The sequence below is a fragment of the Neofelis nebulosa genome, chromosome 9 (genome assembly GCF_028018385.1).
Source record: "Neofelis nebulosa isolate mNeoNeb1 chromosome 9, mNeoNeb1.pri, whole genome shotgun sequence".
Classification (NCBI taxonomy): Eukaryota; Metazoa; Chordata; class Mammalia; order Carnivora; family Felidae; genus Neofelis; species Neofelis nebulosa.
The window spans coordinates 90,182,238-90,192,687 of NC_080790.1; the positions used below are offsets into that span (position 1 = coordinate 90,182,238).

General features: G+C 47.1%; 1 protein-coding gene across 3 annotated transcripts; it reads right to left on the reverse strand.

The window, feature by feature from the left end:
• Window positions 1–573: 573 nt before the first annotated feature.
• On the reverse strand, window positions 574–9,879 carry LOC131485308 (ral guanine nucleotide dissociation stimulator-like). Of its 3 annotated transcripts, none has more exons than XM_058684650.1 (13): window positions 9,663–9,879; window positions 9,084–9,191; window positions 7,438–7,625; window positions 5,900–6,093; window positions 5,375–5,751; window positions 4,370–4,585; window positions 3,885–3,988; window positions 3,313–3,382; window positions 2,622–2,690; window positions 2,112–2,186; window positions 1,497–1,529; window positions 1,022–1,143; window positions 574–817 (listed from the first exon to the last, which is right to left on the reverse strand). In XM_058684650.1, the coding sequence occupies exons 1-13, from the start codon at window positions 9,846–9,848 to the stop codon at window positions 781–783; spliced, it is 1,779 nt and encodes a 592-aa protein (XP_058540633.1). In that variant the 5' UTR covers window positions 9,849–9,879; the 3' UTR covers window positions 574–780. The 3 variants fall into 3 exon arrangements, with proteins under 3 accessions (XP_058540633.1, XP_058540635.1, XP_058540634.1); XM_058684652.1 differs by having other exon boundaries at window positions 9,653–9,733; XM_058684651.1 differs by lacking the exon at window positions 9,084–9,191.
• Window positions 9,880–10,450: the final 571 nt, after the last annotated feature.

The window sequence follows — 10,450 nt, forward strand, 5'->3', positions numbered from 1 at the left end:
AAGTCCTGCCTGCCCTTAGTCAATTTGCAAATTACCTTCTCCTGTCCTTATCCTTTCCACATGTAGGGTTTGACCTCTTTACATGTTTTTGGCTAATGCAATTCCAGAGTTTGAACTAGAAAACTTAAAGTTTCAAATATTTGGTAAAAAAAAAAAACCTCCAAAACAAAAAACACCTCAATAAAAGAAGCAGGAAACAAACCTTTTCCTTTAAAGTGTAGAAAGCAGCCACTATCCTGGGGCAGGTAGTAGTCCTGGAAATTGTTACACTTAAGGACATCTAATTTCAATGTTTGCTGCCATTCCTGTGAAAGTAACTTCAACCTCTAAATCTCAGTAATTCTGAGGGGCTGTCTCTTCTTTTTTACCCAAATTCATTATACTGAAATTAACCTGTTCTCTAAGAGGAATTTGGGAGGAGGGCTGGCTCTTCTCCTTCCTCCCACATACAATAGCTGATGACTCTGTAAGATTTCTTAGTTCAAGAAAGAATATGAGAGTCTGTACACCATTTAAGTTGCTGTAGGAAGTAATAGAACCAAACCAAACTCCAGAAAGAAGGCTTTAATATAATAATATTCAAATCTAGCTTTTACTATTTAAGATAAATATTGCCACTCCAAGTAGGTAAATAGATGGGAGGAAAAAGTGTCAAGGAGATGGGGTTCATCACAGCAAGTGTCCAAGCTGCTGAGGAAAGGTTGCACTATCACTGGACATTCACTCAGTCCTGAGCTTGATTGTGGCCAATTCTTCTTGTTCTTGAGTTCCACTGGTCAGTTAGGATTTGGGCTCCAGCTGGCAGGACAGGATGTAGCTAAAGAGAGAATGACACCTGTGAGTCGACCAGGAGCTACAATTCAGGTGTCTCTCTCAGTGTTTTCCCAGTAGCTGGAATCTGGTGTTCCAGTGATCACCAGGAAACAAGGCTTGAGGCTGCCCAGGGAGCCATGGATGCAGGATCCCTAGAGTGGCCACCAGAAAGAGTCCACGCCTTTGCCCAGCTCCTGATGGGCCTCACCTCTCATCCTCACTGAGTCGCTCCACAGCCTGGAACCAGGCTCTAAACTGCTCCTTCGGTTCTAGAGTGTAGTTATCTGCAGCCACCTGGAGGAGCATGATCTCTTTCATTACTTTGTATTCCTAGGCCAAAAGAAGAACAGGATGCACACAGAGCCGGGGTGGGTTGAGCAGTGGGATAGGGGACCAGTCCTAGGTCTTTGCACATGTGGCAGCCTTCCTTCCCTGAAAATTCATCCAGTCTCAACCTGTTCGCAGAGGTGAGTATAAATAGCCCCTCCTCCTGCAGGAAGTTGTCCCTGATGCCACTCCCCTGACTTCACTTACCAGATGGATGGGTCTTACACTTTTTCATTATCAAACTATTCCAGTAAATGTGTGATGGAGGGGATGCAGCCAAGAAATATTCTTCCCAGGGGCATCTCTGGTATCCACTCCCCTACACTTCCCTAATAGGAAGTGCCACAAATGCTCACCTTAGTTTTTTTCTTATGGTTGATCTCATCGCCCTAGAAAGCAAATAGCCAAAGTCCATCAGAAAGAGCCCCTTGTTATTGCTTGTTCCTTATACACATCCTTTCTCATGTTGTTCTCGTGCCAGGACACACTAGAAGACTGTCCATACACAGATAACAGGACTGGGATATAAGCCAGGCTCTGGGGTCCAGAGAAAGGAGGACATGGGGTAGACAGTCAAGCACCTTATAGCACAACCCTCTCTGATGACAGAAGGGGAGGCTGAAACCTCTGGGGGGAGGGGGCTGTTAGGCTATGTAAGTGCTTGCCGATGTGGAGGTGCCTGACTTTGCTCTCCCCCCATAAGCAGCCTGAGAGGGAGAGGCTGAGGTCAACTCAGACAAACTTCATGCAGCTTTGCATTCAGACAGTCTTGGGCACCAGGACCAGTGTCATAAGTGCAAACTCCCTTCACTCATCACTGAGATGAGAAACTCTAGCTCACAGGGGTAGCTGTGGAGCTCTCATGAGGGGAGGTTTGCCAAGTACTGAGGTCTCAGGACTCATTACAGGGGTTCTCCACTCCCAAACCTCAGGATTCTGGGCCCTCCTACACAATCTAGAGGTTCACTCACCTTAAGATAGTCCTCCATTGCAGTGTCCAGCATCACCATGTCAGTGAGGAAAGTGCCAAGGAAGGGGACAACACCCTGTGTCATTGGAGTAGGGGTGGGATGAGTCCCTGCTCTCAGGTGCACACAGGGACCCTCCCTTGAAAATGCTTCAGCCTCCTGGTCCACCCCAGGTTCTCACATGGAGCAGCTTAGGATCCCTAGCAGCCGCCTCTCAATTCCCCCTTACCCTCACCCTCCAAGGACATCAGACTTCTAATCACCACCAGGGCCTGCTTTTAGAAAATCAAATTGTATGTAGTCCTAGGCCCCTCTCCACCCACAAATCCATTCTGCATCCAGCTGGATAGACCCTCCTCCTAGTCACTTTAAAATAAGAGTTTTGGAAGCTGTGGCAACAAGAGGAGGAGCTGGAGTAGAAAGGTCCACCTGTCTTGATCTGGAGGCCTCCAGCTGTCAGAGAGGAGCCCTTCTCCTCTCACTCTGGAGGCTCTATTCCCCAGGAACACTCACCTTCTTCTGCAGCCTTTTCTGGGCTCTCTGGAGGCTCATCATCAGGGTGGCCCATTTAGATGGCCACTCCTGCAGGGTCAAGGACAAGTTCATTGAGACCATAATATCCTCAGTCCACTCCCCCCCCCCCCCACCATCTTTGACTTGAGACCCTGGACATCTGACCCAAGTCAGCTGGTACCAATGCTACATTATCCTTAAGCATGCTGTGAGTGATTCTAGCACAATCTCAGCTCCAACATTCACTCCATGTGTGACCTTGAACTTGCAGCCTGGCCTTCCTGAGCTTGTTTTCTCATTGAGAAAAGTGAGAACACCACCTACATCACATGGTCTTCTGAGGACTCAGTGTCCTATTACTATCATTATTGTTTCCCTCCACCCATCCCAACCCCACTACTGAGCAGAGGGCTGTCCTCTGGGCTCTCAAGCTGTATACAGGTCCCCATCTGGACTAGCTGTTAATATGGAGAGACAGGGTGTCTATAGCATCTGGTTGAACAGCACCTTCTTGCTCCACCCCCAATGGAATCTTCACCCCAAACTGTAACCATATTCATAGCAAAGGCTTCACCTCCCCAAGGAATGCTTCAGGTCATTCCCCTACACAGCAGTCTTTCTTCATCCACTCAGGACCCTGTTCCCTCAGGCCCCACCCTCTCTCTTCCCAAACCTCCTCCTCCCATGATACCTTCAGGAGCAGTTCCCTTCTCTGTGGGTTATCTTCAGTGCACAGCTTTTTAAATTTTTGAAAGCTCTTCCTGAATAGAGGAAAAAATGGCAGAAAAAATTATAGGAATAATGTGGCTTGAATGTAAGTCCCTCTTATTTGAGTACTCCAAAAAGTCAAACTGCCAGTATTAGGGTTTTCTCTGGATTCCTCTGAGAACTAAGGTGTTTGTAGGACATGGAGGGAGCTCTCATGTGAGTCATCCAGTGCCACCATTTCCATATTAATTGAGCAACTCTGTTTCAGTCAGTTGTGGTTTCAATTGGGCAGAGAGTTTTGTTGCTGTAAAGTAAGCACTTGATAATGTTTAATTTGGGTCAACTCAGTGCGTGATATTTAAGAAAAAATATTTCTGTAGCTGGAGTCAGGGTGGACTATTCTCCAGGGTGGGTTATAGACCTGTACACCAGCCCAGGTTCTATTGCCAGGGTTTGCTGCCTCCCAGGAGGGTCCCAGTTACTGAGGGGGAAAAGATGTGCATATGGGAAATCCCTCATCCACCCTGATCCTTCTATGGAGAGAGGCATACTCACCTGGAAACTTTCTCCCATGTCTTCTTCAGACGGTAAATTGAGGCACTCTGCAGAGCAGAGAGGATGGCATGCAGTGAAGAGTAGTTCCGCATGATTTGACAGGCCTGGGGAGGGAAGAGAATGAATGGTCATGTGGGTAGCAGGAGTCCTATTTGCTCTAAAGTATCAGTCTCCCTCAGTTAAAATTTTCCCTCCAAGATGACAGATATCCAGGTGCCTGCAGAAGGGCACATATAAGACCCAAAGAGTAACACTGCTGGGGAGAGGGAAGATGTTAGCTCATTCCAAGGAAGGAGCCAGGTAGGAACTGAGCGTTCCACCATTGGGACATGCAAGTAAAGGTCAGCATGTCCCTGGAGGGAAGAGCCTAGAGACTGTGCAGACCCTAGGGCTTAGACTAGGGACTCCAACCCTGAGAATTGATAAAGGAAATATCAGTTTCCAAGGCTCAGAAGAGTGACTCATCTTGGCCTCCCATAAAATACCTTGGCCACCTTTATCCAGTGCTCCACCACCATGGCCCTGTCCTGGGCTATCATTCTTGGGTTTCCAAGGCAGGTGGTGATGACACAGTTGACCACACTGTTAAATTGGGTGACGGTAGCACAGACTGTGGGTGCCAGGTGCTCATTACCAGGCTTATTCCGCTTGGACCAGATGGAGCCCAGGCACTGATGAGGCAGCACCTTCTTGAACAGCTCCTAGAGAATGGGGTGGGGAGGGTAGGGGTGTTCAGCCAGCCATTTCACATTCAGGATTAATGTCCTAGGTAGGAGGTTACCAGGTCAGAGCTTTAGTTCCTGAAGCTGAGAATGTGGCCTGAGCCTGATTGGAATCCCTGGATTTCATTCCATTCTATTTTCACTGAGGGAGTCAAGTACAGGAAGACCTAGGAGTGAATACTGGCAGGGAAGGAAGGAGAGAATTTGTACCCTGGTCATCCTTGCTAACCCCAGCCTCTAGATGACAGTTCAATGTGACTCCTCACAAGGGGGCATTTTCCACTCCACCTGTTTTTCCCTTTGGTCCTACTCTCCTTTCGATGCACATTCCCCCATGACAGTTACAACCACAGGTTTCTCTGTTTCCCCTTGTAGTTATGTACATGTCAGATGCCTAATAAGTGCACAGGGTGTTAAGACTCCAAGGAAGATGGGTGGGTGACCCATGAACTTGACTGCACCCAGTGAGCTGTCTTCCTCCACCTGAAGGACCAGGGCCTACCCATTTTTCTAGCTGTTCTAGCTCATTTAATCTACACAGTAACTCTGCATCAATTCTTATCAGTGCCTATCTCTACAGTTTGCAGCTGGACAGTGAAAGCTTGATTTAAGGACCTTGGCAGGGTAACATGGTTGATAAGTGGTCGAGCTGAAATTTTGACCCGGACTATAATAGTCCACATCAGGGAAAGGCAGGTCTGGGTTAGCTGACGGCAAAAATGTAGAAAGTGCCCTGCCCTGTCCTGCCCTGAGAGCCCAGCTTCTTACCGCATCTATGTACGTTAGCTGCTCTGCCACCAGCTTGGGAGGGAAGTCCATGAGGCTGGGCTTCTCCTCATTCAGCTGGTTCTTTGGGGTCACATGCCAGTGGCAGGAAGGCTCTGGCGCTGGAGTTGGCTTTGTCTCTATTTTTAGAGCTGGAGTTAAAATTCTAAGTAAAGCTGATGATTGAGCTGATTGTAGCTGTGGACCTGGCACATATGCTGAAGAAGATGTTAACACTTGTTCCACTTCTGGAACAGCTGATGGAGGTGCTGCTGGCTCTGACACTTGAGGTGATGGTTGAAACATAACTGGCGCTGTCTCTAGTTCCATAGTAGACCCCTTTTCTGGCTCTGCAACTGGAAGGAGCCCTGGGGCTGGCACTGGATCAGGATAAAGAGAAAGGTTCATCCACATAACTGACTTTCCAGGTGCCTTCCCAAAAACAGGACAGGTACCATTGCTTTCAAAACAATATTCAGCCCATGAACCCCACCCCAGTTAGTCTTCCCAGATTTTAATCCCCTTTACCATCTGACTCTGCCTCAGTGGGCTCCAGAGTTTCCTGATGCACCAGGATAAGGGCGGTGTGGTTCTTCAGGTCCCAGTCATGCAGCTTCATATCCACATAGGCTGTCTTTACTTTGAAACTGGTAAAATTCAGAGACTGCCAGGTATCCTGAAATTTCTGGTCAGGCCATGTACTCAAGATGGGAGAGAGGGTGCTGGGTAGAGTCATGTGTGGAGAAGCATCAGAGGCCTGGCCTTTTATTCCACACTGTACTCCCACAGCATCATTATTTCTCTATGGATCCCAGAGGATGGCCTAGCCCACTTCCAACCCCGCCTTTGCAGTGGAAGGCCTAGTCATCCAGAAAACCTGTGTGAGTCTGGTTTTTTCACTGATAGTCTTCTCACCACGGCCTTGGGCATAGTCAACGCCATCCTCAGTACAGACCAGTAATAAGGCTTGCGTTTGAGGCCGACTTATGAGCAGTCTTCTCACTACACCTTCTGTTCTTGGCCCTAGTTGCTGTGGTTAGCAGAGGTAGATATGGAGAGAAGCAGGCAGAGCCAGATAGAACAGTAGAAGGGATGGGTCTCTTAGGCACCAACTGAACCCAGACTGTGCTCTGCTTCCCAGAAGTTTTGGGGCCCCATCCACAGCTCTCTTTGACTCATTTGCTTCTTCACAGGAAGCCCCCAAACATAAGCCCTCCTATGGAAATCAAGAGATCTGTGAGTTCCATGGTTCTGAAAGTCCTCCTCCAGCCACAACCCCTATAGTCTCTTATGCTGCTCTGTGGATGCAGGAGGCCCTCCTACTGAACCTGAAGACCCACTCATGTTTACTTGGTCTTGTAGTCTGTCATAATGGTCAAATAAGGGACAATCCTTTCATACCCAGAGGACGCCGTGAAAATGTCACATATAATGAACCAAGGACATGAGTGGCTATGATGTGTAGAGTGATTGCCTACTCTCTGACTAGAATTGACACCAAGGCATTGTGTCTACTTTATTCACTGAATTATCTTAGTGACTAGAAAAGTGCCTGCATTACTAGGTGATTAACATATATTGTTGATTGAATTAACCCAACCAGTACTTTTCAGATAACTGTGTGGGCCATGGGTGCCTCTGCCTGTCCCCCAGCAAGCCCTAGTCTGGCCATATAAAGGAAAAATACCAAGCCCAGCTAGATAGAGTCTCAGAAGTCCTTTGCAAACAGGACAACTTCTGCTTTCCATGTCCTTTTCTAAATTCAGAAGTGCCACAGGCCTGCGAGGGTTGAGGTTGAGAGCTTCTTCACTGGAGAGAGAGAGAACTATTAAACCTAAAGATACTCAGCATGTCCAGCAGCCCTTTCTACAGAGCCAGGCACCAGATAAGCCCATGCCATGTTTTCTCCCATAGTTTACTACAGTTAACACTGTGAGGTTCATCCTCTTACCACCCCACTTCCAGAAGAGGAAAGTGAAGCTCATAGAGGTGCAGTGACATTCCCAAGATACACAAGTAGTAAATGGGAGGCTCACCCCTGTGCTGTGTATGAGGCAAGCACTCACCTTTTGAACTGCTGTCCCAGGACTAATTGGGCCATGGGGAACACCTGGTATATGCAGAAAATGGTTGTGATGTTTGAGATGTTTCTATCCTGGAAAGGTGATTGTAGCAGGGACTGTAAACAATTTTCCATTGTGCCTTCCTTGAGCTTCAGCATTGTACAGGCCTCATCCAGGGACAGGGTTGATTCCTTTTAACACCGGGTAGACAAGGAGGGGCATGTAGTCAGCTTCAATGCCATGAACTACCAGGAAGATCCGGGTCTGGTTCTCAGACCAGAGACTCCCATCCCTTTGGGAACTTGTGAAAGAGAAGGGACTCGGGTGCCCACACAGAATAAGGTTCTAGGCTTAAAATGGCAATTGGTTTTATGGGGGAAATGATAAACCATTGGTAAGTTCCAGGCATTCTCTTAGCTGAGCAACAATAGCACTTCTTTTAATAGCCTATATTAAGAGCATTATGCCAGTGAGTCATCAGTAAACATCCCTACTGTAGATATGAGAAAACAGAGGGTTAGAATTTCGAATGCTGCTCAAGATCATATAGGTTAGTCCTGAGAATTGTCAAAAGCATGGGCTGCATTTCCTCTAAGCTAATGAGGCTTGGTCTGTTCCTGATAGGGAGAAAGTTTCTGGGGGAAACCACCTTCTTCAGCAGGCCCCAGGGAGCCAGTCAATTGTAGTCTGGGTTCCAGGCTTACCCTGATCATCTCTGGGTCCTGAGAAAGGACATGAATCTGGACCTGTTCTCACCCTATACCAGCACTTGATGTTGTTGCTGGACTGATGCACCTGCTGCTTGTCAAGGGAGATGGAATTTAATCCTTAGAGCAGCTCATCAAAGATTTCCTGGGTGAAACTCTTAAAAGACAGAGGCAGGTATCTCAGCCAGGAGGCATCAAAGTCCTTCCACCCAATTAGTGCTTCCATGTCATGGCAGATCTAGCAACCTAAAACATTCTTTTAGGACACTTAAGATTTTCCCTGCATCACTGTTGACATGAAAACAGAATTGAATCCTGTCAAGTTCCAACAGACTTGAAAGGCTGAAACAGTGGCACACAACCTCCTTTATGGAATATTATGAAGACATATAAGAACACAGCTCATGACTTGGTGGGCCTACAATAATTTAATGTGTTCTGAGAGACAAGACATTACAGAAATATATAGAATGGCTTCATCCCACCCTTAATTTTGTGTTAAATCACCCTGTTTTGTGTGATGATATGTAAGGGCTTGGAGAAGTTCTGCAAGGACAGTGGAGCTGAGCGCTACCCAGGATATCTGGGGCAAGTAGGTAAAATAATAAAACAGCAGTAAAATGCAAAGATACCCATGGCCTCATGAAAAGTAAAAAATAAATAAATAAATAAAAATGATTAATTAAAAACATTAAATATGTTCTGTATCAAAATATAAAAAATAAAATACATACACAATACATGCATTCTCTACCATTCCAACATATGTAAAGAGTGTCCTCCTACCTTACCACATAGCTGGTGGCAGAGGTTTGGATATTCAGATTATTTTGTGGTTGGGCCTGTGGGACGCTCATGTGGAAATACAATGTGAGGGCCTCAGGTTTGGCCCCATATTTATGTGCAGGCCCTGGGTGTGAAAAACCCTCTTCCCATTCTTACCTCAGAGCAGCGCTGATTCTTGGTATCCTTCTGCACCTGACACTTATCTAGGGCGCTGCAGTAGTTGAAGCCATGGACCATCTCCTCAAAGATATCTTGGGTGAAGCTCTGCAAGTACAGTGCCCCGTAGTTGGGCCAAGAGACCTTAGGGTCCTCCCTGGACATTGCCACAAGGGGACATCCCCATTAGAAATTGTGTTCTCTACAGTACAGGCTAAGAAGGGAAGCTGTAAAGACATCCAGCAAGGAGGAAACCAGAAGAAACTCTAGGGCTCGTAATTAACATATAGGTAGTTGAACTTGGTCCCCAGCAATTATCTTCTCGTGCCTGCCAAGACCTGGGGTATGAACATGAGAGATGTGCTAGGCTTTCAACACCTGACATCTTGCTTCTGCTCATGAAGGGCATAGCCCTCGTCCTCTGTCCCCTCCCCTGATCTCTCTCTCTCTCTCTCTCTCTCAAACACACACACACACACACACACACAAAATGAGGGGCAAGAGGTGTAGGCCTGCTCTGGGCAAGATCAGAGTTCTGGCATGCTCTCCAGTGGGCTGCCCTGAGCTACCTTGTGTTACCTGTGAGCGCCTCCTGCCAAATGACCAACAGCTTCGGAGATGAGGGCTGAGCTGATGTCTACAGTGACATAAAGGTTTCTCACTCTGGGCTTTCTTAAGCCCACATATCCTGAAAATGGGGATACAGCAACAGAACATTTTGTTCTCTAGAGTGACTCTGGGCAAGTGAGCTGGCAAGCAGGCCATCTCTAGAATGTGGGCACCTGGTTACCAGAGTTCTAAGTTCTGTTGAAGCCTATCACCAAGGAAGTGAAGTCACTTTTTCAAGATTCCAGTACCTGGGGCCCTTCTTTAAATGAGACCTATCTAGAACCCCTTATTGATAGTTGACTGCTTATCTTTCTCCTCCAATGTCATCTCCTTAACTGTAAACAATGAGTCAAAAACGCCATAGCCACAACTCCCTGGAAATGCAAGTAGGGTCCTAATTTTGAGGGTACAGAACTGAATTCAGCTTTTTTTCTTTGTTTTACCAGTTATATGTCCTAATTCAATGTATCTCTCAAGTATTCCATAGTTTCCTAATGTGCACGTTGGGATCAGGCTAGAATATACTTCCTAGGAGCCTCATCGGGTGTAAATGGACAATATTTATAATATGTGTGGGCTGGGGCACCTGGGTGGCTCAGTCGGTTAAGCATCCGACTTCGGCTCAGGTCACGATCTCGCGGTCTGTCGGTTCGAGCTCCGCGTCGGGCTCTGGGCTGATGGCTCAGAGCCTGGAGCCTGCTTCCGATTCTGTGTCTCCCTCTCTCTCTGACCCTCCCCCGTTCATGCTCTGTCTCTCT